The sequence below is a fragment of the Pleurodeles waltl genome, chromosome 6 (genome assembly GCF_031143425.1).
Source record: "Pleurodeles waltl isolate 20211129_DDA chromosome 6, aPleWal1.hap1.20221129, whole genome shotgun sequence".
In the NCBI taxonomy this organism is placed as follows: Eukaryota; Metazoa; Chordata; class Amphibia; order Caudata; family Salamandridae; genus Pleurodeles; species Pleurodeles waltl.
The window spans coordinates 171981506-172008844 of record NC_090445.1 but is presented as its reverse complement, the minus strand read 5'-3'; the positions used below and the strand labels follow the sequence as shown (position 1 = coordinate 172008844).

At 48.3% G+C, this 27339-nt stretch overlaps 1 protein-coding gene across 1 annotated transcript in view; it reads right to left on the bottom strand.

Moving 5' to 3' along the window:
- Positions 1–27339, bottom strand: part of IFI35 (interferon induced protein 35) — a 193588-nt gene that overhangs the window by 115134 nt on the left and 51115 nt on the right. The window contains exon 4 of the mRNA XM_069237757.1: positions 25395–25553. Coding sequence (XP_069093858.1) covers positions 25395–25553 — 159 coding nt within the window. The remainder of the gene's footprint in view (positions 1–25394; positions 25554–27339) is intronic.

Below are 27339 nucleotides of genomic sequence, written 5' to 3'. Positions count from 1 at the left end.
TTTGATTTGATTTACGCCCAAAAAAAACAAGTAATTTTTTTATATGGAGTAATCAACTTGTAAAAATTTAAAACACAGCTGACAAGTGGCCATTTCTGGCATTTTAACCAAAAGAGCTTAATATCCTGGGGTTTTAACCCTTTAAGTGTGGGTGTCGGCCAATGGCCGCTACCCCCACTCCCTTCCCAGTGTGCCTGTCGGCCACTGGCCAATACTGTAGAGAGCTTCAAAGAAACATCCAAGTGCTTGCAATGAAGGATTCCTTTTTTTTTTTTTTTTAAAGAGCATGGGTGAAGTGAAATCACTTCCACTTCAGCCACAAGGGGCACTGCTCCTCAATGATCCCCAATGGAGGCAAAGGAACCAGCAAATGAGTGATCTCTCTGTTATGCAATGGGATTTTTGGAGGCCACAATGAATTCACAGGTTTCAGGGAGGCATTGTTGGAAGGAGACAGTCTCCCCCTTTCAGCGATGCCTTCCTGAAATGGTTTCCTTGTTGTGGATCACAGCCGCACCTGGGAGGGCAATAATTTAAAAAATATATGTGGTTTCTCCATGGGGGGGGATGGGGGGGGGCACAATTGTGCCACCATGAAAAGTAGAAAAAAACAACAACAACAAAAACTGTCCTGGCGAACAGGCCCAACTTTTTTTTTTTTTTTTAAATGTGTATTTTCCTTGTGGGCTGATCGTGGCCCAGAGGAGAAATCACACATTTCAATGAAGAGAAAGGGAAATGTAGGTAGGACTTCTACCCTCAGCATATCGGTTGATCCCCTTGGTGCATATATATATGGAAAATGTCACTTACCCAGAGTACATCTGTTCGTGGCATGAGACGCTGCAGGTTCACATGCTGTGCATTATCCTGCCATCTAGTATTGGGCTCGGAGTGTTACAAGTTGGTTTTCTTCGAAAAAGTATTTTTGAGTCACGAGACCGAGGGACTCCTCCCTTTCAGCTCCACTGCGTATGGGCGTCGACTCCATCTCAGATTGTTTTCCCCGCAGAGGGTGAGGCAGGAGTTGTGAGTATATTAGATGTGCCCATGCAATGGAGTAGGTATGTATGTACATAATGTGTATTAAAATAATAGTTATTTACAAATTTACAATTTTCATTCAACTAATAACAGCTACAGGCTCCCGGGGAGGTGGGAGGGCGCATGTGAATCTGCAGCATCTCATGCCATGAACAGATGTACACTGGTAAAGTGACATTTTCCGTTCGGTGGCATGTGTAGCTGCAGATACACATGCTGTGCATAGACTAATAAGCAGTAATCGCCCCAAAAATGCGGTGGCTTAGCCTGTAGGAGTTGAAGTTGTCTGAAATAATGCCTGTCCTACTGTGGCTTGTTGCGTTGCTAACACATCTACACAGTAATGCTTAGTGAATGTATGAGGCGTAGACCAGGTGGCTGCCTAACAAATTTCCATCATAGGTATATTCCCCAGAAAAGCCATTGTGGTGCCTTTCTTCCTAGTAGAATGTGCTCTTGGTGTAATAGGTAGATCTCTTTTTGCTTTAATATAGCAAGTTTGAATACATGTAACTATCCATCTGGCGATGCCTTGTTTGGATATAGGATTACCTGCATGAGGTTTTTGGAAGGCTACAAACAATTGTTTTGTTTTACGAAATAGTTTTATTCTGTCAATGTAATACATTAGTGCTCTCTTTAAGTCTAATGTATGTAAGGCTCTTTCGGCTACTGAGTCTGGTTGCGGAAAGAATACTGGGAGTTCCACTGTTTGGATTACGTGGAATGGTGATATGACCTTTGGTAGGAATTTGGGATTTGTACGGAGAACCACTTTATGTATTTGTATAAAGGGTTCTTGAATAGTAAATGGTTGTATCTCACTTACTCTTCTAAGTAATGTGATAGCTATTAGGAATGCCACTTTCCAAGTTAAGTATTGCATCTCACAAGAGTGCATGGGTTCGAATGGTGGTCCCATGAGTCATGTTAATACAATATTAAGGTTCTACGAAGGTACTGGTGGTGTCCTTGGGGGTATGATTCTTTTTAGTCCCTCCATAAATGCTTTGATGACTGGGATTCTAAAAAGCAATGTTGTATGTGTAATCTGCAGATAGGCAGATATTGCAGTGAGATGTATTTTAATGGAAGAGAATGCTAGATTAGACTTTTGTAAGTGTAATAAGTAGCTTACAATATCCTTTGTGGAGGCATGTTGTGGTTGAATCTGATTAGTGTGGCAGTAGTAAACAGATCTTTTCCATTTGTTTGCGTAACAATGTCTTGTCGTAGGTTTTCTAGCTTGTTTAATTACCTCCATACACTCTTGTGTAAGGTTTAAATGTCTGAATTCTAAGACTTCAGGAGCCAGATTGCTAGATTGAGCGATGCTGGATTCAGGTGTCTGATCTGTTGTTTGTGTTGTGTTAACAGATCTGGTATGTTTGGTAACTTGATGTGAGATACTACTGATAAGTCCAACAGTGTTGTGTACCACGGTTGGCGAGCCCAGGTTGGTACTATGAGTATTAGTAAGAGTTTGTTTTGACTAAGTTTGTTGACCAGATAAGGAATGAGTGGGAGAGGGGGAAAAGCATAAGCAAATATCCCTGACCAACTGATCCATAGTGCATTGCCCTTGGATTGAGGGTGTGGGTACCTGGACGCGAAGTTTTGTCATTTTGTGTTTTCTTTTGTTGCGAATAGGTCTATGTTTGGTGTTCCCCAGCAGAGGAAGTGATCCTGTAGAATCTGGGGATGAATTTCCCATTCGTGAGTTTGCTGGTGATCTCGACTGAGATTGTCGGCTAACTGGTCCTGAATGCCTGGGATGTATTGTGCTATTAGGGGAATGTGATTGTGAATTGCCCAATGCCAATTTTTTTGTGCTAAGAGACACAGTTGTGACAAGTGTGTCCCTCCTTGTTTGTTGAGATAATACATTGTTGTCATGTTGTCGGTTTTGAAAAGAATGTGTTTGTGGGCTATTAGTGGTTGAAATGATTTTAATACTAGAAACACTGCCAACAGTTCTAAATGATTTATGTGGAGTTGTTTTTGTTGATTGTCCCATTGTCCCTGTATGCTGTGCTTGTTGAGGTGTGCTCCCCACCCCATCATGGAAGCATCTGTTGTGATCACATCTTGAGGCACTGGGTCTTGGAATGGCCGCCCTTGGTTTAAATTTATAGGGTTCCACCATTGAAGCGAGAAGTGTGTCTGGCGGTCTATCAACACTAGATCTTGGAGTTGACTCTGTGCTTGTGTCCATTATTTTGCTAGGCACTGTTGTAAGGGCCGCATGTGTAATCTTGCGTTTGGGACAATGGCTATGCATGAAGACATCATGCCTAGAAGTTTCATTACAAACCTTACTAGGTAGTGTTGGTTTGGCTGTATGCTTGATATTATATTTTGGAATGCTTAGACCCTTTGTGGACTTGGAGTGGGAATCGCTTTTTGTGTGTTGAGTGTTGCTCCCAAGTATTGTTGTATTTGGGATGGCTGCAGATGTGATTTCTGGTAATTTATAGAAAACCCTAGTTTGTGTAGAGTTTCTATAACGTATTGCGTGTGAAGAAGACACTGTTGTTGAGTGTTGGTTTTTATTAGCCAGTCGTCTAAGTAAGGGTGCATGTGCTGTCTCCTTATGTGAGCGGCTTCTACTGCAAGGCATTTTGTGAATACCCTTGGGGCTGTTGTTATCCCGAACGGTAACACTTTGAATTGATAGTGTACGCCGTGTATTACAAACCTTAAGTATTTTCTGTGAGAAGGATGGATGGGTATGTGAAAGTAAGCATCCTTGAGATCTAATGTTGACATGTAGTCCTCCTTTTTTAGTAAGGGAACCACGTCTTGAAGTGTTACCATGTGGAAGTGATCCAACTTGATGAAGAGATTCAGTGTTCTGAGGTCTAATATAGTTGTCCTTCTTTGGAATTAGGAAATATAGGGGGTCATTTCGACTTTCCTGCTGGGCCGGCGAAAGATCGCCCGCCGGCCCAGCGGGAAAGGCCCTGCAACAATGAAGCCGGCTCCGAATGGAGCCGGCGGAGTTGCAGGGGTGCGACGGGTGCAGTTGCACCCGTCGCGATTTTCATTGTCTGCAATGCAGACAGTGAAAATCCTTGTGGGGCCCTGTTAGGGGGCCCCACGACACCTGTTCCCGCCATCCTGTTTCTGGCGGTGAAAACCGCCAGAAACAGGCTGGCGGGAAGGGGGTCGGAATCCCCATGGCGGCGCTGCAAGCAGCGTCGCCATGGAGGATTCCCCCAGCCGGGGGAAATCCGGCGGAAAAACGCCGGACCCGGCTGGGCGACCGCGGCCGGTGCTTCAGCCGGCCTCCACCCTGGCGGTCATAGACCGCCAGGGTCAGAATGAGGCCCATAGTGAGTAGACGCCTGTTCCTTTCTGATGGTTGGGTACTAACTCTATTGCTTGTTTTTGTAATAATGCTTGGAATTCTATTTGTAATAGGTCCAAGTGTTGTTTGGACATATTGTGTGCCCTTGGGGGCACATCTGGCGGGAAATTTGTGAATTCTATGCAATAACCATGTTGGATAATGGCTAGGACCCATGCGTCCGTAGTAATGTGTGTCCAGTTTTGATAGTATGCGGTAAGTCTCCCCCCCACTGGTGTTAAGTGTTGGGGTTCAGTGACATTGAAGTCACTGTTTGGTTTGGCTTGTTTTAGGTGTCTGGAACTTTCCCCTTCCTCTTGGGAATTGTCCACCTCTATATGAGCCACGAAACCCTCCCCTCTGGTATTGTGCCTGATAGGTGGGTCTGGTTTGCGAGGTGGAAGGCTCTGGTGTTTGCATTCGAAACCCCCCTCTAAATTGTGTCTTTCTAAATGTGCCTCTGCCCTGTGGGGAGTAGAGCGCGCCCATGGCTTTGGCCGTGTCCGTGTCCTTCTTTAATTTTTCAATTGCTGTGTCCACTTCCGGCCCAAACAATTGTTCCTGGTTAAAAGGCATGTTCAACACTGCTTGTGGGATTTCTGGCTTGAATCCAGAGCTTCGTAGCCATGCATGCCTGCGAATGGTTACCTCAGTGTTGACTGTTCGTGCTGCCGTGTCTGCCGAGTCTAATGCGGACCTTATTTGGTTGTTAGATATTGCTTGTCCTTCTTCCACAACCTGTTAGGCACGTTTCTGGTGTTCTTTGGGCAAGTGTTGTATAATGTGTTGCATCTCGTCCCAGTGTGCCCTGTCGTAGCGAGCAAGTAGGGCTTGTGAGTTTACGATCCGCCATTGATTGGCTGCCTGTGCTGCCACTCGTTTGCCCGCTGCGTCAAACTTCCTACTCTCTTTGTCAGGCGGTGGAGTGTCTCCTGACGATTGAGAGTTTGCCCTCTTTCTTGCTGCTCCTACAACCACCGAGTCTGGTGTACGTTGCTGTGTTATAAACACAGGATCCGTTGGGGGAGGCTTGTATTTTTTCTCCACCCTAGGCGTGATAGCCCTTCCTTTAACTGGCTCCTGGAATATCTGTTTTGCATGTTTGAGCATGCCCAGGAGCACTGGCAGACTCTGGTAGGAAGTGTGGGTGGATGCCAGGGTGTTGAACAGGAAATCATCCTCTATTGGCTCAGAGTGCATTGCTACATTGTGGAACGCAGCTGCCCTTGATAGTACCTGCGTATATGCAGTACTGTCCTCTGGAGGTGACGGCTTTGTTGGGTAACAGTCCGGACTGTTGTCTGATACTGGTGCATCATACAGGTCCCATGCATCAGGATCATCCTGCGTCATCCCTGTATGCATCAATCAATCAATAGTTTATTCGGTCCAAATTTGGGCCATTTAAAAGATTTAAAAAAATATATACATACGTACAGAAAGATAAAAACCATAAACCAGTACACAATAAAAGGAACAATAGTAAAAAAAGTAGGGGTCCAGTAGCTGCCTGAGAAAGATTACATAAATAGGAGGGGTGAAAGAGGTGCTCGGAATAGTCTCTGGATCTTACCCTGTACATAACCCTGAACAGTAGAATAATGATAACGTAAAAGCTGTTGTGTGGCACATCTCTATATAAAATCAGGCATTGAAACTCCAGACAGTAAAACTGATTAAAAAATTTAAGAAGTCAGACAGTGGTAGATGATGCTCTAGGTTAATTAGTTCTTTTGGGTTAATTAATCCAATAAATTGCATCTTGACAATTATAAAATTAAGTATAATTTTAAATTTATAAAACACTTTAGTTAAAATAACTCAATATAGCACTTATTCAGAGATACGGTTTTTTTGTGCTCAATAAGTCGCGGTTTACAATTAGAGCCCAAGGCTGATATAACAGGATGCTGATTTACTGTTTTCAAGACAGCTCTTCAAACAGTGAGTTAAAATCTAGAATAGTCCTATTACGAATTTTCCATGCTGCTGCCAGATATTTAGAAAAAGCGCTGATTATCAGTATGGAAGTGTCGTATTTACATATTCTGAATAGACTGTTGCGGGATAGTGGTTGGAGTGTTCTGCACAAGGGAATAATCCACTTCCCTCGGGGACCTTTGTACAGAGGGCAGAAAAATAGGATGTGTTCAGCTGTTTCCTTGCATAAATGACAATTTATGCATTTGTCCGATGGGGAACTGTTAGTCGACCAACCAGCCGTGTAGCTATTAACCGCCAATGTCCCGTACCTGAGCTGGAGTAGTAGAGAGCGAGCACGGGCTGGTATGGGTAGATCCAGGGAGCTTTCAGGGAAGGGAACGTGTTTGACCAGCAGGAATTCAGCTGTCAGCCGACCTGACACATGTGAACCGAGAGATTCTTCGTTGATTTTTGCCCAATAATGTTCTTTGATCAGGCGTTTAGCACTGCCAGGAATCATCTCGGGGTTCTCCCAGTAGTGGGATAGACTTAGTTTGGTCCATGCCGCTTTCATCTCCCTGAGCCACCGTACCTTTTCCCATCCGTGATGAGGTGGTAATAGTTCTTTAACTGCTGCCCTGTAGGGTTCAAGTTCGTCTGTTTTCCATAGTCTGACCCAATACAGGAGTGGTCTTAGATATGCTATGTCTTTGATACTATTTAAGCCCAGGTCCAGTCTGAGGGGGAGCATTGGCGTGCCCCTCCCCAGTCTAGATATGTGTCTGAGGAAGTTGTTTTCTTTGGTTTGGAGAGTATCCATCTGTCTATGTAATCCCCAAAGTTCTGCTCCATATAGGGCCGCAGCACGGATTTGTGCTTTATATATTTCAGAGATAAGGATCAGAGGGGGGCTTGTGGCAGTGCTAGCTTTGCGTCCTATTACTCCACATCTTTGGCTAATTGTTAGTGCCCCTTTCCTTATGGCTGGCTCCCAGCTGCCCTTGTCGGATAGTCTAATGCCCAAGTAGTCATATTCCATTACTCTCTCCAGGGGAGTCAGATCCATCTTTATGTTTGCGCTGAGCTTCTTGTTCGGGGCGCTGTATATCATAAGTTTGGTTTTCTTATGGTTTATGTCTAATCCATAATTTCTGCAGTAAACACCAAACTGATTTACCAAGTTTTGAATTCCCATGGGTGATTTAGACAAAAGAATAGTGTCATCTGCGTAGAGTAGGCAGGGGACTTTGGTTCCAGCCTGCTTGGGAGAATCATTTGTGCAGTTTACTAAGTACTTGATGCAGTTGTTTATGTATAATAGGAAGAGAGTTGGGCCCAGGACGCACCCCTGTCTAACTCCCCTCTCAATAGCCACTGGTTCTGTGAGATCACCCTTCTTGCCGTTCCTGATTTGGGCGTAGGTATTTTCATGTAGGCGGGTAATAAGTTTCAGAAGGCCGTGCGGGACACCCATATTGGCTAGCGTCAGCCATAACTGGTTTCTGGGGACCAGGTCGACCGCGGGTCTGAGATCAATAAAAACTACGTAAAGGTTACCCCTTCCTATTTCTACAGTTTTCCATTTTATTGTTAAAAATCTTAGTACCTGATCTATAGTACTGACTGCTGGTCTGAACCCTGCTTGTAGATCAGAGATGGCGTTTGTTTCTAAAATCCAGTCTTCTAGACAGGACAAAATTTGCTTTGCATAGATTTTTTGGAAGTTGTCGAGTAAGGAGATTGGGCGATAGTTGGCAGGGTTAGAGGGGTCGCCTTTCTTAAAAATGGGGACTATCTCTGCTCCCAACCAGGAGCTCGGAACAGGTGCTCCAGCAGCTATCTCGTTTGAAATGAGGTTTAGGTATGGGGCCCATACATCTGGATTTGACTTGTAAAGGTCTCCTGGTATTTTATCAAGGCCGGGGGCCTTTCCCCATTTCATTGAGGCAATCGCAGCCTTGGTATCTGCCAAAGTGAATTCAATTTTGGGGGTCTCGGAGGTCATGATATGGATCAGATCCCGGGAAGCAGCATCGGTGGTCCCCAGGTATAATTGGGAAAAATGGTCGGACCATTCTGCAGGGAGTATTGAGGCACCAGGCGAACGGTGTGGTTCATTGCTGGCATCAGCTACCAATTTCCCAAACTTCGTGGTGTCGTTTGTTTTAGCAGATTCCAGGAGGAGGACCCATCTTGATTCATCCCATCCCCTACCTTGTTCCTTTTTGTAGTCTTTTCTAGCTTCCCTTATATAATCCATCTGGCCACCTCTTAGGGCTCTCAGCAACTTATGCTGTGCTTCTCTGCATGCAGTGTTGAACCATCTTGCGTTAGAGTTCTGTTTAGGCTCTGTTGCCGACTCTTTAGTAAGTAGAGTTTTTAAAGAGTTAAAAAACAGTGTGTGGGCTGCTATAAGCCCACCACTATCTTTCGTGGGTTGAAGTATATATTCCATATGATCCGCCAGCTGCCAGTACACTTTTGCCAAAGTGGTTATGTCAGTGTTCAGGGATTTCCATCTAACATTTCGCCTGTTGTTGGTCAGTGCGAGCTGCTGACTATAGGACTTGGGGCAGGAGGCTTCAAGTAGGGGTAGTAGGTTCCTGAGTGATAAAATCAATGGTTCATGGTCGCTTTCCTCATGTTCTGTGATGTTCATATCGACCATGTGACCCCAAAGGCGGATGTCGAGCAAGATGTAATCAATCTGGCTCTTCTGCAACCCACGTTTAAATGTGGGGTGAAGGTTAAGATCCGAACGGGAGCGGCCATTGCAAGCCCGGAGACCGTGTGCCAATGTAATGTCCATGAGCTGGTATGATAGTCTGTTGATTTTAGGTCTTTTGCTTGACACCAGCTGGGGGATGCCCCAATGAGCATCTTCATCTTTATATAGTTCCTGGGCCAGTGAGTAGGGTTCAAAAGTGGTGTTAAAATCTCCGGCAATGAGAATAAAATGAGTGGGTGATTTATCGGTGAGAAAATTGTCTAAAATAGTCAGTGCGTTGGACTCATATTTATTGCCCAGGCTCCTATTATAGATGTTAATTATTAAAAGTGGTTTCTCTCTAAGGGATGGTATTGATAGACCCATTAGATCAGGGCAGCCCAAGTCAATTGGTTCAATTTGGCATTTGAGAGAACAGCTGAGCCATATTAGCAGGCCACCTGAGGGTCTCCCTGAATTCACCTTATTTGCTGGAACCCAGTAGCTTTTGTAACCGATTCTATATTTAGGCTCCAGCGCCCATGTTTCTTGGAAGAGACATATTTTATGTTTGTCTATGAATTTTCCCCATTCAGGGTTGTTCATTTTACTCTCCAATCCGGCAATGTTCCAACTGAGGATGGTATCTAAGCCATCTGGTTTGTTATGGGGAGCTTCAGCCACGGGATTCTCTCTCGGGGCTAGGGTACCGTGGGGAAGCAATATGCCCTTCTCGGTCGTGTCTAGGGTGCTTCCAGCCCCATCTAGGACAGGGGGTGGTCTAAGCCAATCAGAAACCTGGAGTAGAGGTGGGTTTGCGGGTTTGCTGTGATCTAGTGGGTCTGTAGCTAAATTAATCTCAATCACCCAGCGCTCCTTATCTGTTCCCTCGATATGAATTTCAGAAGATTTAAGATAGTCTGACTGGGCGAGAGCGGGGGTTAGAGTAGACTCACTAGTGTTGCTAATGGGAGTATATTCGGCCCCACAGTTGATTTGCCCTGTTTTATGAGTTTCATTTTTCCCAGCTATAGGATAGTTTTTGTTCCAGTTGCTTGAACCTCGGGAATTAAGAAAAGTCATGTGTGATAGTCAATCGTTTTCGGAGAGTGTGGGCGAGGCAGGATTGCAACTTGGCTGGAAATCAGTTGGCATCTGAGCCCTAGGAAAATCTCTGGATGTCATTGTCACCCCCTTGAAGCCTGGTGCAGGTTTATGGGGGTAAAAGGCCTGAAGCCTGCAAAGTGAAGTGGCCCCCCCTAGGGGGTTGAGATGGCATGCATTTAGGGAAAGCTGATCGACGAGGGAGGGCGCATTAAAGTTAATAACAATACAGTCCCCAGTACCAGGGTTTTTGAGTGGACCCACCCAACCCACCCTCCTCACCATTAATATTGAGGGTATCATATGGAATGCGAATCTAGCATGTTTATGCAACCAATGAATAACTTTGTTTTTCAGTTCTGTGAATGATTCGGGGATGATGGACTTGAGCTTAGGGACATTCGTAATAACAAGCACGTAGGGGCAGGCTTCTGGAGGTAGATGTAAAGTTCCCATGTTGATTCCTGAGTCCCTGCGCATCCGATCTACTGGGATATTTGGGTGGGTTCTATGGGGTTTGGCGCCCGTGTTTGTGGAAGGGGCAATTTCACCAGTCCGCCTTAGGTAAGAGGAATCGCTCTTTGTGTACCACGTTTTAGGGAAATTAGCCAGACTAGGTGTAGAAAGCTTCGCTAGTTGATGTAGTGTGTCAGAGCAAGGTGGTTTTGGCTTGTGAACCGTAGGTGGTGGGAGAAGGGGACTACTGGCATCATTGACAGGGGGGCCAAGGATAGGGTGTTGTCGCAAGCAGTGCAAGCCCGATGGGGAAGGGGGGATTGGCTGGCTGGGTTTAATGAGGGCATCGAGTTTCTCCTCGATGGCTAATAGACGGATTGTTATAGGATGTAGTTGTTTTAGAAGCTCATCTTTAATAAAGTCTGTGATAGAAGTAATATCCAGATTGCCATAGTTGGTAGTTTGGGCAGGTATATGATCCTTAGATCTGGTAGAAACGGTATGGACAGAGGGGTCCAGGACACGGGCCCGTTTGTTCTTTAGATTCGTCTCCACCCGTTTCCTTTTGCCCTTTGTGCCATGATTTGGGGAGGGTGTAGGCCTGATTGACATAGGCTGGGTAGATCCCGAAGAATGTATGGTTCTGTCCAAGGGTTCTGCGTTGAGTGTTTGGATTGTGAGGGTGGTTGGTGCTGGTGGTTCTGCAGAGGGGGGCTGTGAAGCTGGTGAAAAGAAGGATGGGGGAGCAGTTAGACGGCGCTCGACCAGTTCAATTTCTTTTTCTAGTGCCCCTACCGCTTTTTGGAGGAAGCCGTCTAAGGTCTTATTATTGCCTGCCTCTTCCAAAGGTATCCCTCCCTTCCGTCTACCCATCTTGTTTTGGTAGGACACTCAGATCCTGTTCAAAAGTTTTGCAATCTTTTTCCTGTGAGCACTCTCCCTCTCTTTTCCTCACCCTGTTTAGCTCTGCTGAGGTTTGTGTTAGGGAGTGCTGAGATATCTAAGGGGCATGAAGGGCTGATCACCTCTGTTTGAGAAGGTGTCCGGGTGGGTAGATAGTTGTCAGCCACTGCCCAAGTCCTGTATCTGTGGAACCTGTTTAGGGCGTTGGAGTTCCGAACTGATGAAGATCTTTCTGGGTGCCTCACTCCACCCACAGCACCATATGGTGCTTCCTTCAGGCAGCCTTTACCTATTACAAAATGTCAGGGGGGTGGCCCTGCCCTGGCTCTTCCTGGCAATGACGGGCAAGGACGGGCCCGCCCTTGGCCCGGGCTTCGCCCGGGCGCCGCCCGCGCGCGTCCCGCGCGGCGGGAGCACGATGAGAATTTAAAGGGCTCCTGCCCTTCTAATTGGACGCTGGGTTTTGGGCTCCTGCCCCCTCCGGATTGCTTAGGTGATTCGCGCTTTCCCGCGACGGCGGGAGCGCGATGAGAATTTAAAGGGCTCCTGCCCTTCTAATTGGACGCTGGGTTTTGGGCTCCTGCCCCCTCCGGATTGCTTAGGTGATTCGCGCTTTCCCGCGACGGCGGGAGCGCGATGAGAATTTAAAGGGCTCCTGCCCTTCTAATTGGACGCTGGGTTTTGGGCTCCTGCCCCCTCCGAATTGCTTAGGTGATTCGCGCTTTCCCGCGACGGCGGGAGCGCGATGAGAATTTAAAGGGCTCCTGCCCTTCTAATTGGACGCTGGGTTTTGGGCTCCTGCCCCCTCCGGATTGCTTAGGTGATTCGCGCTTTCCCGCGACGGCGGGAGCGCGATGAGAATTTAAAGGGCTCCTGCCCTTCTAATTGGACGCTGGGTTTTGGGCTCCTGCCCCCTCCGGATTGCTTAGGTGATTCGCGCTTTCCCGCGACGGCGGGAGCGCGGTGAGAATTTAAAGGGCTCCTGCCCTTCTAATTGGACGCTGGGTTTTGGGCTCCTGCCCCCTCCGGATTGCTTAGGTGATTCGCGCTTTCCCGCGACGGCGGGAGCGCGGTGAGAATTTAAAGGGCTCCTGCCCTTCTAATTGGACGCTGGGTTTTGGGCTCCTGCCCCCTCCGGATTGCTTAGGTGATTCGCGCTTTCCCGCGACGGCGGGAGCGCGATGAGAATTTAAAGGGCTCCTGCCCTTCTAATTGGACGCTGGGTTTTGGGCTCCTGCCCCCTCCGGATTGCTTAGGTGATTCGCGCTTTCCCGCGACGGCGGGAGCGCGATGAGAATTTAAAGGGCTCCTGCCCTTCTAATTGGACGCTGGGTTTTGGGCTCCTGCCCCCTCCGGATTGCTTAGGTGATTCGCGCTTTCCCGCGACGGCGGGAGCGCGATGAGAATTTAAAGGGCTCCTGCCCTTCTAATTGGACGCTGGGTTTTGGGCTCCTGCCCCCTCCGGATTGCTTAGGTGATTCGCGCTTTCCCGCGACGGCGGGAGCGCGATGAGAATTTAAAGGGCTCCTGCCCTTCTAATTGGACGCTGGGTTTTGGGCTCCTGCCCCCTCCGGATTGCTTAGGTGATTCGCGCTTTCCCGCGACGGCGGGAGCGCGATGAGAATTTAAAGGGCTCCTGCCCTTCTAATTGGACGCTGGGTTTTGGGCTCCTGCCCCCTCCGGATTGCTTAGGTGATTCGCGCTTTCCCGCGACGGCGGGAGCGCGATGAGAATTTAAAGGGCTCCTGCCCTTCTAATTGGACGCTGGGTTTTGGGCTCCTGCCCCCTCCGGATTGCTTAGGTGATTCGCGCTTTCCCGCGACGGCGGGAGCGCGATGAGAATTTAAAGGGCTCCTGCCCTTCTAATTGGACGCTGGGTTTTGGGCTCCTGCCCCCTCCGGATTGCTTAGGTGATTCGCGCTTTCCCGTATGCGTATGCGTAGGTGACTGCATAGGAGGTGTTCCCACCGGAGACAACTATGGTGAGTGTAGTGGGGAATGTTGTGGAGAAAAACTTGGTGGTGGTGTTTTCTCTCTGGCCACCTTCGCCTTTGGCTGCATTTCTGACTCTTGAAATGCCAGTTTTCTTTTTGTTTTAATTGGAGGAAGAGTTTGTATTTTTCCAGTTTCCTTCTGGATATGCAACCTCCTTTGCGTATGGTCTGGCTCAACCATACTTATTTCCTGCTCAAATCTGTGTTTTTCATGCATTTGGCTGGAAAGTCCTTGCTCTTCTGCGTAAGAGCTTCTTTTTGACTTCGAAGCCGCTTTTTTCGGTACCGATGTTTCCGATAAAGTCTTTCTCGGTTCTGATGTTATTTTTCTCACCTTGGGTGAGTCGAACTCTCGGGGTCGAGATCGTTCGGTGCCGGAATCTCGACCGAAGTCGGAACTCTTAGGCAAATCTCTGGCCTTTTTGGGTGCTGATGTTTGGTCACCTTCTTTTCGACGGGTTAAGCCATGGCCTGCTGGCGGTGGCGTCCCCTTGGCCTTAACGATCTATGTGTGAGTTTTGGACGGGGCAGTTTTACTCACTGTTTTCTGCATCGTCGTGGCTCGCTCACTTTCGGAATCGTCAGAGTCCGTCCTCTGGATGGAAATTCTTTCCTCCTCCTCGGCGTCGAGTTGTTCTCTCGGTGTCGACGCCATTTGTAGTCTTCTCGCTCGTCGATCACGAAGGGTCTTTTTTTATCGAAACGCTCGACAGGCCTCACAGGTATCCTCCCTGTGTTCTGGTGATAAACACAGATTTCAGACCAGGTGTTGGTCTGTATAAGGATACTTCGAGTGGCACTTCGGACAGAAGCGGAAGGGGGTCCGATCCATTAGTCTTCATCGATGGATGCGTTCGGGCTGACCAGGCCCCGCTGAAGAGCAAAGCCCCGCTGAAGAGCAGAAGCGCTGATGGGCCGCCGGAGCGCTTCTGCGATCGGTGCCGATATGATAACACTAACCCGGTACCGAGCGAGAACAATACCGCTGAATTTTCGATATTTAGCTAACTTTCCCGATTCGAAATACGGAGCAAAGAGGAACACGTCCGAACCCGATGGCGGAAAGAAAACAATCTAAGATGGAGTCGACGCCCATGCGCAATGGAGCAGAAAGGGAGGAGTCCCTCGGTCTCGTGACTCGAAAAGACTTCTTCAAAGAAAAACAACTTGTAACACTCAGAGCCCAACACTAGATGGCAGGATAATGCACAGCATGTGAATCTGCAGCTACACATGCCACCGAACATATAAATATATATATCCTATACTGTGTAGAGTTGTTCAGTGAGCTCTATAAAGCTGGCACTGTGGCATGCAGTACTGTTCGACGCTGCCGCAAAGGATTCCCGCAGTAGACTGTTTGTAGGGAGCTCCAAAATGTATGTATATTTATATATATACACACACACACACACACACACACACCACACGTGTGACTCCTCCTTCCCCAGGGTAAACCATCACTTATTAAAAAAAAATTGGTGCATTTGACACATAATCTATCATCTGCTGAATTACCTGCAGATGGTAAAAATTAAAAATGTTTTTCTTGCTCAAACAGATGCATGCAATGGAAAGCCTTGTGCAAAGGTTGACTGGTCATCTTTCAGTTGCTTATTTCTGCATCTGGTTGCTAAACTTGTACTAATGAGGTGAAGTTTTTGTCCAGACAATATTACCAGGTTTACAAATCACAAAATAATGAAGTCATTCTATCACGAAATATGCAGCATTTTCTTGCTGCATCATTTAGTCAACACTGCTGCATTATTTGGTACTCTTCTGGCAAATTCTAGTGAACCTGGTGATAGCACTGTGAGTTTCACAAGAATCACACCTGCACACAAAGTCATAGGGGCTACCATGTGCATGTGTGCTTCCTGAGATCAAAGGTACATTTTTGGTTTCAGGAAATTACTTTTATACTGGCAATGGCCAAGCAACTCCCTGCGTTTTGCATAAGTCATGATAGAATTATGCTGTGGTTTTGGGTTTGTGGCAAGATGAAGTAGTATTATGTCTTTTTTTGTCTTTTCTTAGTGTTTTTGGAGAACCTGCAGCTGCAGTGAAAATTAGAAGTGTTTTTTGTTTATTTACTGTTACACACATTTCACAGACCTACCAAATGATTTAGAACCATACTTCTCCCTTCTATGTAGGACAGTCTTTCAGCAGGAAGGTTTTAGCCACTCAGCAGAAAATGGCGTCTTGGTGAATGCCAGCTGTCCAGGACCTAACTCTAGTTATGGAGAACAGCTTTGAGCCAGGGTCAGATACTGACACAGCATGTAAAGGAAAGGAACATGGTGAAGAATCTTTAAGTGATGTTCCAGTTGGCGGAGTTGCATCCAATGACTCATCTTACAGTGATTCCAAGGAACCTGTCATGGCAGATGTGGCCATTTACATAGCTTGAGAGTGTACACAGGGAAGGACTCCGCTCTAAACCCTGTAAGTTGTCATCCAATGCTAGGAGGCATGGCAAAGATTTGATGGGAGCTTTTCCAGCTACTCCTTTATAAAGGTTATAACCTTTATGTGGAGAGCTTCTATACGGTGTAGAGTTGTTCAGTGAGCTCCATAAAGCTAGCACTGTGGCATGCGGTACAGTCTGATGTTGCTGCAAAGGATTCCCACAGTAGACTGTTTGAAGGCAGCTCCAAAAATCCCAGAGTACTTGCATTCTGCTCCAACAAACTCCTCACAGTCAAGTTCTATGATAGGCATGATGTGTATGTTCTCAATACAATCCACGGTGAGAGCACTTCCCCTGTCACGGTTTGGGGTCACTTGGCCGAAATTCACAAGCCCAACTGTATTCTTGATTACATCAAAGCAGGACCAACATTGCCACGATGCTGCTGACGTCACATGGTGTGATCGCGACACTGCAAAATCGACTCATCATGTCTTGACCGACTGGATTCATCGACCCAGCCAGGTCGCAAGGAACAGGCGTCTCGCCACGGACGCTGCACCAGCTCCCCCTGCAACCGGTCAGAATGAACGCCTCGCCTCCCCTGCCTTGCAGTGCAGAAATGATGCCTGGCCTTCCAGGACGACGTAAGGGACTGACGTTGCTCCAGCTCCAGTGACACTTCATCCCCCCGACTCTGTGCAATGTCTTTGTTTCTTCGTTTTCAACGGTACTGTGCCTGGGGGTCCGTGCGACTCAGTGACCGGCACCTGTGGCATCGGATTATTGGGAACGACTACGAAAAGAAGCCGTGATCGCCACAGTTGGAACAATTGAGTTCATAAAAGCTTTAGTGGGATTTAAGCCCCCATCATGAATACGGTGGTCCAAACTGCGTCGCCGGCGGTGGCAGTAAAAAACGCCAACAGAGGAGCAGTCCGGACCGCCAAATAATGAACCAACTGAAACACAGGCATTCTGAAAACCACCAACCGCCAGCAGAGGAGTGCCGACGACAATGGCAGAGTCCGCCCACAGGCCGACGGAAAGGCCCAACCTGTCCATCAAATAATAAACCACTAGACCGCCATCAGTTCCGGGGCGGGAACAACCGCCACGCAAAGCCAGGCAGAAACGAACCAAATATAAGGAAACACTCACCGAAGGCCCACACAACGCGCCGAAGCAGACATGGATAGAGAGCTGCAGATCATGCCAGCCCTGCTCCTTGCCATATACCTTCACGACCGAGACCGCAGACGAAGACGACAACGGTAAATACTGCAACTTACTAAAAAAGGGAAGAAAGGGCACAGTTACATACCCACCCATTCCACCCACCCTGCAACGCACCCACAACCCTTCACAGCAGTGCAACCTATACACCCCACAACAAGAGGTACTTACCCGACACAAGGCAAATCCAACCTGACCATAGTACATACAAATGCCCCACACCCACAAACAATGAAACGTGAGACCAGGGTTCAAGAGTGTGCCGCCAAAACACAGGCCACATATAAATATTTATTGCAGCTCACAGAGGTAACTATTCACAACAAGGCCAATGGCCAGTCCATAGTGCCAGACGTGTTTGGGCTACAATGGCCCCAACCTGACTCCCAAAAGTGCACGGTACTCCACCTAATGGGGCAACATTGGGGCATCCAGGCACCTCAGGGAACAGGGGCAGGGGGTGGTGATTTGCGATGGGGGTGGGGCTTGGACTTGCGTTCGGAAGGTGGAGGGGGTTTGGCCTTGGAAGGTGGGGGTGTGTGCTTCGACCGGGTGGAGCCAGATGGACTTGGCTCTGCACGGGGCTTCTTTCTCTCTGGGGAAGGGGCATGGGAATGTGAAGGGCAGACAGGGGCGGGCTGTGAAGTGGAAGGAGTGGAAAGGGCAAGGAGGTGCGCACGCTTAGGGACAAGACGGGGTGGGCCAGTGGGTTGGAAGAGGTCAGCACAGGAGAGGAAAAGTTTTTTCGGAACAATTGGGTTGGGCCTGGAGGAGGGCGTGGAGGTAGAGGGTGCGGACGAAAGTGGTGTAGGGGTGCGTGTTGTGGGTGCAGGTGAATGGACAGTATGCTGAGGTGTGGTGGATGTATGTTGTGTGGGTGTCTGCAACTCTGGTGAGTGTGCTGCATTTGTCAACTACAGTAGTTTTGGTGAATGCAGGTGTGGTGTCTGGGGTGCATGTCTGGATGTCTGCTATTGTGGTGAGTGCAAGAATAGGCTCAGCAACAGTGACTGAAGGTGCAGTGCCTGGGGGTGTGCATGTAGAGGGGACAGACAGGGAGGCGGAAGAGGTGGGCACACTAGGGGAAGTGGATGTAGCTGTGTATGCATGTGTATGTTGGCTGTGTGAATGCTTGTGGTGGGAGGTGTGGTGCTTGTGTTTAGAAGTGTTCATTTTGTGTGTTGAGATGTGTGCCTGCGTGTCAGATTGTGTGCTTTGGACGGGTGAAGGGAGTGGGGTGCTGGAAGGGGTAGAGGTAGTTGAAGGGGGGACGGAATGACCAGGGAAACTGGCTGCCTTCCAAAAAGATACGTCACCGGGAATGCCATCCAGATAGGCATTTGTCTGCTGCACCTCTGATGCTAGCCCCTGGATGGCATTGACGATGGGTGTCTGCCCTACAGAGATGGTTCTCAGGAGGTCAATAGCCTCCTCTGTGAGGGCAGCAGGGCTGACTGGGGCAGGGGAGGAGGTGCCTGGGGCGAAGGAGACGCCCACCCTTCTGGGTGAGCGGGCACGGGCAACTCGGTGGGGAGCAAATCGGAGGGCGCTGATGGCATGGGGGGGGGTGGCGGAAGATGATACTGTAGACGTGTGCCCACTAGGGTCCGCCACCGCCAGGGAGCCCCCATCGGAGTCACTACCTCCAGTGGTAGTTGCCTCCCCTGTGGTACTCCCCTCGCCCTCCAACCCACTGGTCCCCTTGGCGTCAGATGACTCTGCCTCCGAGGGTCCTTGGGCCGATGCATCCCCACTCGCTGGTGCCTCAGCTCCCTCGCCAGATGATGCTGATGTACACAAACAACACAAGAGAACAGGGATGGGGAGACAAAACAGGAGAGACACTTGTAAATAGCTGAAGGAGTGAACATAGTGGCCAGACATACACCCGCCCAGAAGGGTCAACAGGCAGCACATTCCACTATGCCCATGGCCATGCCCCTGACCAGTGACCAGAACCCTGCTCTACACCCATCCCCTGAACTACCTAAGGACCCGACGTGTAGGAGACCTGACCCAAACATCCCTACACCCTACGGGGGCCATCATGTAGACAGACTTCAGTCAGAGTCCCTGCAACTAAGCAGCATAAACCCTAATGCACACACCCACACCCATCAAGGGTTAAGATTGTGATATGTGTACTCACCCCCTTGTGACTGCTGTGCAGCCTTCAAGCGCCCATCCAGGTCTGGGTACGCCACCGCCAGGATGCGTAGCATGACGGGGGTCAGTGCCCGACGGGCACCCCTTCCACGTTGGGAAGACTTCCCCAGCTGGGCCTCACAGATTTTTTGCACCCAGCGCCGCAGGTCCTCCCACCTTTTCCTGAAGTGGGTGCTCCGCCGGTTGTAGACCCCCAGGGTCCGCACCTCCTTGGCGATGCATGCCAAAATACCCTCTTCTGGTGGGCACTGACCTAAAAGGGACACACAGAAATGTAACACAGAGGTCAGGCACTTGGAAATTATGTACAGCTGGCTATACGTACACCATGGGACGGACCGTACAAACAGACTTACAGGACATACGCACACAGCATGGCATGAACCAGGGCCCATGTAGGGTCAGAGGTGCACACATATGTACTTCCAACACCATCCATTACATACAACCATTGCCCCCAAACTCCAGACTCACCTGTACCTCTGGCCATCCGTAGAGCTTGGTGTATAGGGGCAGGACCCCGTCCACTAGCCTCTCCAATTCCTCCTCCACTAGCCTCTCCAATTCCTCCTGGGAGAAGGCCGGGCCCTCTCCCCTGCAACACGAGCCACTTCCATGACAAGAGGCAGGACACAGCAGTACACTCAGTGGAGTACCTGCTCACACGAGATCAGGGAGTCAAGTGAAGTTGTGGTGATGAATTTGCGTACGAACCTCAGTGGTGTGCACTGTCACCGCTGGCGGCGATCATGATACGCCAGGATTCCCCATTGGCATCCATGTTAACCAATTACTGTGCGAACAGTGGTAAACACCGCCTTACGCTGTTACGTCAACCGCTAGCGGTATGAGGTCACTTCCACAACGATAGTTCTGGAATACAGGGGGCAGACATTTTGCCCTTAACTACGCATTAATAAAAATGATATCTGCACAACGCAGGCCCTATTGTTCACCTAACACACCTATGCATGTGACCATTAACAATACCACACATAACAAACCCTGTTCACTCATTATGGTCTAGATGAAATTCTGTCAAACAGATTTGACTTTTGAGTCCCTACAATCAAGTCAGCAGTCGCAATGAATGACAATGTGTGCCTATGTATGTGTGTTCCTCACACGTGTTTTAAATCCCTCCTAGGTACCGACCCTTGTGGAGAGGAAGGGCCCCATCAGTGTACAGACCACTTGTTGATTTGCAGACCATGGTGGGGCGTCACATCATAATCAATTACATGCTCACCCGTGCAACTATTCTCGAACTTTGTGCATTACTGGATCCTGCACTGACTCTGGCAAATCGTAATCAGCATGCCATCCCTACTGAAGTGCAGGTGCTCTCTGCACTCCATTTCCTGGCCACGGGCTCCTTTCAAGTGACAGTGGCCACGGGTGCAGGATTTTCACAGCCAATGTTCAGCATGATACTGACAAGATTTTTAAATGCATTTGTACGACAGCTTCAGTCCTATGTGAGGTTTCCCCAAAGTACTGACCTCCCTTCCATCAAATCTGACTTCTATGCATTTGCAAACATACCCCATGTGATAGGTGCCATCGATGACACCCACATACCTATCATACCCCCAAGAGTCAGTGAACAGGTGTACAGAAACAGAAAGAACTTTCACTCCATGAACATCCAATTGGTATGTACTGCAGACCAGTACATCTCACATGTGAATGCCATGTTCCCCGGTTCATTCCATGATTCCTTTGTGCTGAGGAACAGTAGTGTGCCACACAAGATGGAACAACTACAAGAGGACAGAGGGTGGATAATAGGTAGGTGTTTCTGTCAGTAACTGCCACCTAGCAGACAGCCAGGCTGTCTGACTCAGAGGCTTGATAATGACTGCTGTGTTTTGCACAATTTTCTAGGTGATTCTGGCTATCCCAACTTGCGTTGGCGCCTGACACCAGTGAGGAATCCTGGGACAGATGCAGAGAGGAATTACAATGAGGCCTATGGACGTACTAGGGGGGTGATAGAGCACACAAAAGGTCTCCTCAAGGCTAGGTTTCGTTGTCTACATATCTCTGGGGGTTCCCTGGCCTATGGGCCTGAAAAGGTGTGTAGAATAGTGGTGGCCTGCTGCATGCTCCACAAAATGGCAGTGATAAATTCTATCCCTCTCTTGCAGGTGGATGGTGCTGTATATCCTGACCAGCTTCCTCAGAGAGGGGAGGAGAGTGATGGTGATGATGAGGAAGGGGAAGATGTTAATTCCAGTACCCAACTGATACAACTCTACTTCCAGTAACTATGTGGGACTAAGGGCTGACATTGGTGTTTGTGAAACATACTGTCATTGTGGTTTGTCATCCTGGGGGGGGGGGGGGTTTGAATCTACTATTTGCAACTGGTCTGCATGGTAACAAATACAATTTAGTGGTTATTTTTGTGACAACATTTAGGCACACAGGTGTACTTTCATGCTACGCATTACAAATAAAGTAGTTATCAGCCAGTTGCATCCATACTTCACTTTGTTCACACATTATGACAGGGGACAGTGTTACATGTATGATATGTGTTTTATTTGGGGCAGGGATTGACTAGTGCAAATTACAGTGGCAGCTGGTCATGGGTGGTTGTCCTCAATGCCAACATGGTGGCAGCCTTGTTGTAAGAATCGATGGGTCCATCAATGCTTACATGAGTTCTTATTGATTATTGGCACTGTTTGGTGGTTGATTGTATGGGATGGTTGGTGGGCAGATTGTTGCAGAGTCACTTCTTTGAGGGGGCCTTTTTTTTGGCAGGGGTTCCAATCCCATATCTTGGCCTGAGGGTCCGTTTGGGCGCCTGCTGTTGACCTAGAGTGGATGACATGCTTGTTCCTTGTGTTTTCTCTGAGGGTAGTTTGTGGAATGTTGCGGCTGATGCTGTCATTGTCCGGTCTGTCTCCTGTGCTGTAGTGGGGGCCTCCTGTCCTGTGTGGGTCTCAGACTGGGTTTGTACCAGCTGAAACAGTGCTCCTGTTATGCTGGCCATTGTGGCGTTGTGAAGTTTCCACTGCTCCATGGCCTCTTGGTGGTGTTCCTGCTGCATCCTCTGACTATGCTCCAGGGTGGGTACTATCTGGGCCAATCTGTCTTGGGTATGCTGGTAGGCCCCCCAGGACCTAAGATATTACGTCCTGGGCTGCAGCATCCGTTCTGTGGCCTCTCCCCTGGGCCAATGATGCCCTCCCACTGGGCCTAGCCCCCTGTGCCTGTGTCCCCTGCACAGGTCTGGCGGTGCCACTTGTACTGGGGCCATCGTCTTCCTGCCTGTTGGTAGGGGGTGACTGCGGCCTCTGTACCTGTGTTCCACCAGTCTGTGGCCTGGATACACTGGTGTGGGGGACAGTTGTCCTGGGCTGATGTTCTTGCCTGGGTGGTAGCGGTGTCAGTGGTATCCTGGGTGGGGCTTCTGGATGGTGACAGTCCAGGACTGTGTGAGGGGGCAGCCTGCTCATCAATGTCCAGGGATCCATCCCCAGTGTCCTGTGAGGTGCCTCTGTCTCCCTGGGGGGCACTAGCACTCCCTGTCCGGTCTGTCAGGGTAGCATGGGTGGTGGTGCCTGTTGGGGCAAATGGACATGTCTGTTACAAATGCATGATCAGATGGGGTGCACAGGGCTGGGCTGTTTTGTGCAGGTGTTACATTTTGGGGCCATGCAGGGTGCCTTTGTAAGGTTTGTACTGCATTTTGCTTAGGATGTGGAGTTACATTGTGGGTGGCGTAGTGTCATTGTGAATCCTTGCAGGGGTGGGTGGCTTTGCACAGGGGGAAGGACGTGGCCCTGTTAGTGGGTTTGTGGGCATGCAGGGGGACTGGATGTGGTGATTGTGGCCTGGGTGGGGTAGTGGTCCTGGTGGGTGTTGGAGGAGTGGGGTGGTGTGGTGCATGCATTCCAGGTGTGATGTATATGGGGTAAATGTAGATGACTTACCCAAATCCATTTCTCCAGCGAGTCTCTCAGGGTGCAGGATGGCCAGTACCTTTTCCTACCAGTCTGTGTATTTGGGTAGTGTTGGTCCTCCCCCCCTCTTCTGGACTGCAATGTGGTGCCTGGATGCCATGGTCCTGACCTTCCCCCGCAGGTCGTTCCAACTTTTGCAGATGTCGTCCCTGGTGCGTGGATGGTGTCCCACTGCATAGACCCTGTTGACAATGGTCTACCATAGCTCCATCTTCCTGGCGATGGGTATGTGCTGCACCTGAGCCCCAAATATTTGTGGCTCCACCTTCAGGATCTCATACACCATGGTCCTTAGTTCCCTTTCTGTGAAGCGTGGATGTTTGGGGGGTGACATGGTGTGTGTGGTGAATGGTGTCAGGGCTGGAATCACGGTGAGGGTGCTCCTCTGTGGGTTGGTGTAAGACTTGTGTATAGTGGCGTTCGGTGCCTGCTTCTGGTGCTCTCTATCTTCGTTGGCCTAGTTTCATTGCAAAGGATTGTGGGGTGTGTCTGTGAGTGTTTTATGGTGTTGTGGATGTGTGTCAGGTGTGTGGGTTTCTACCTTATCCAATGTGTGCACATCTTGCTGTTGGGTCCACTTGCCGCCCGTGGCGGTTGGCACCGCCAATGGTCGTTCGACTTCCACTGACCACCAAGGTGATTTGTGCATCATTATTTGTAGGGCGGGATGTGAGTGTGCTCGGCGGTGGCGGGGTGGAAGGTCCAGCATTTCCGCCAACAGGGTCCTAGCGGTGACGGGTGGACTGGTGATTTTTGGCGGGTTCGGGATTTTGGTTCATTATATGGCGGGTTTCTATTCACCGCCAACAGTGGTCTTCTGTTCACCACCACCACGGCGGTCAGCGGTGTTTACTGCTGTGTTCATAATGACCGCCTTAATCTTTAAAACAATCATAACATTGCTTGTGTACATGGAATTTTCATTGTTTTTACCTTATTTGATTTACATAAATATTATCTAATTTTCTAAACCTGTGTGGTGTATTTTTGTTGTGTTTTCACTGTGTTACTGTCTGAGTTATTGCACAAATACTTTAGACATTGCCTTTTAAGTTAAACCTGCCTGCTCCATGACAAGCTACCAGAGGGTGAGCACCAGATAATTTGGATTATGTTGTGATTTATCCGGACTAGGATTGTGGTCCCTACTTGGACAAGGGTGTATACCTCTGTCTACTAAAGACCCAATTTCTAACACACCCCAAACCTGTGTCCTTTTTCTAACATCTTGGGGACTCTAAAGGTACCCAGGGTTTGTGGATTCCCCTGAGGGGACCAGGAAAATAGGCAAAATACAGTCCCATTTTGAGATTTTTTGGAAAAATAGGAATAAAATGCTCCACAAAAAGTGTGTTTTTCCTTAAAATGGAATCCATAAAAGGTTTGCTGTGTTAAAGTCACCACCTTCCAAGCTTTCATGAACATGCACAGCTGAATCAAAATGCCTATTTTTTTTTTTTTAACCACAGTTTTGGCATTTTTCAAAGATGAAGCTTTTTTCTTATTTTTTGTGCTTTCAACCTACATTCAGGTTCTAGTGGAAATTGTTGTGAAACCCAAGAGTGATCCAGGAAAGTTATAGATTTCTGAATAGTAGACAAACTTCTGAACCCAGCAAGGGGTCATAGGTGTAGTGTTCCCATATAAGTTAACAGTGCAATAAAGAAATATTGAAAATGAGTAGGAAAAAAGGCCATTAGTGGCGTTTTCAATTGCAACTATTGGTCATGATCCCCGATTTACAAAAGCAATATACCATTACGCCCGCTAGACCCTCTAGTTATGGGGTTATATAAGGTTTATAGGCTGACTAAGAACCTAAAATACCCAGGGCCAAACAATGAGCTGCATCTTACAATGGTTTTTCATTATGTACTAAATGTAGATTACTTCATATGGTGAAATATGTCTAGTGAAAAATGGATATCAAGAAAACCTATGTAATTCTGAAATGGGCACCAGATATGGAGTTAAGGAGCAATGGTTATTTGTAGATCTCTGAATTTGTTGGCAACCATACTAGCATGCAGATGGGTTGGTGTTCAAGTCACAATGTCATATGCTGTCCTCCTGCAGTGTTTAAACATCAGACCCCTGACTGTACATTCCAAGGACGAACCTCCAAAGAAGATTCCAGCTCCATGTCTTCTTGTTTCTTATCCATAAGCCTCTTGACCAGTAATTCGGACTTATAGTTCAGCTGTTCTTCTACCTTCTTTGCTTCATCTCTTGCCGTTTCCAACTCATTTTTATCTTTTTCAAACTGTGCATGCGCAGCCTAGGGGCAAGAAAGGGATTATTAGAGCACATGATCCAAACTGTTCATCAAATTACAATGACAATCTAATGCCAAGTTAAGACATCAGCATACTGGAATATTCTAAGTTTGTGCCCACACCGTTCATTTAGCCATATGCTGGACAAGGGAACCGACAAGTGCACTGCACTACCCCGAAGCATCAGATCGCACAGTGCACTGCACTAACCACGATGCAGTAAACTGCACTGACCCCAGATCCCACAGTGCACTGTACTACCCCAGAGGATCTAATCCTGCAGCGTACTATACTACCCCCAGAGCATCTGATCCCACAGTGCACTGTACTAACCACAGTGCACTGCACTAACCCCAAAGCATCCAATCCCACAGTACACTGCAATACCCACGGAGCATCTGCTTCCACAATACACAGCTCTAACCACTGAGCATCTGATCCCACAGTACACTGCGCTAACCACTGAGCACCGGATCTCACAGTGCACTGCACTAGCCGCGAAGCATCTAAGCCCACAGTGCACTATACAAATTCCATGACATCCAGTCTTACAGTGCACTACACTACCCCTGAGCATACACAGTGCACTATACAGAGTACGGCATCCCATCACACTGGGCACTGCACTATTACTAATCATCTGATGCTAGAGTGCACTGCACTAACCCCGGAGCATTTGATCCCACAGAGCACTGTACTAACCAAGGAGCATCTGAACACACAGTGCACTATACAGGGAGTATGGTATCCCATCACACTGTGCGCTGCACTACCACTAATCATCTGATTTCACAGTGCACTGAACTAACCCCGGAGCATATGATCCCATAGAGCACTGCACTAACTCCTGAGCATATAATCAAACAGTTCACCACACTAACCCGATGACATCTTTTCACACAGTGCACTACACTACCAATTAGAATCTGAAGCCTCAGTAGATCATTCCAACCCCCCGGCATCCCATCACACAGTACAATGCGCTAACCCTTGAGCATGTAAGCCTACATTACATGGTACTCACCGCTAAGCATCTGAAGTCATGGAGTACACCACCACTGGGATCTCACTCTCACTGCACAAAGCCTGGGGCATGGCAGCCCACTGTACACTTCACTGATACGGGGGCACCAGAGCCATACAGTGCACTAACATACCCATACATATCTAACCCCAAAATACACCGCGCTAATCCCTAACCGTTTCAGCACACAGTATAGGGCTACTAATCTTAGAGCATCAGACCCCACAGCACACTGCTCTAACCCTGGGACTTAAGCCTACAGAGCTCCACAGCACTCCTAGGGCAGCCTCTGTGTCCCCAGTACACTGCACAACCCCACGACCACATGAGCTCACATTGCACTACACCAACCTTTTGGCATCTGAATACACAGTACACTGCTCTAACCCTGAGACTTAAGCCTACAGAGCTCCACACCAACCCTAGGGCAGCCTCCAAGCCCACAGTACTCTGCACTAACCCCTGAGGCCAGGAGCCCACATTACACTACGCAAACCTCTTGGCATCTGAATTCACAGTACAGTGACCTCCCCATGAGCGTCTATTATCACTCACACTGTGTATTGGTCAAAGCCCAGTGTCTGACATTTCACAGTACAATGCATTCATACCTAGACATCTCATTTCACAATTCACTGCACAAACCACTAGACAACTCCTCCATAAAGTACATCGTGCAAATCCATGGACCTGTGTTTAGTGCAGAATCTTGAGCATCACAGAGCAGACTACTAATGCCTCAAGAAATCTGGTTTCATAGAAAG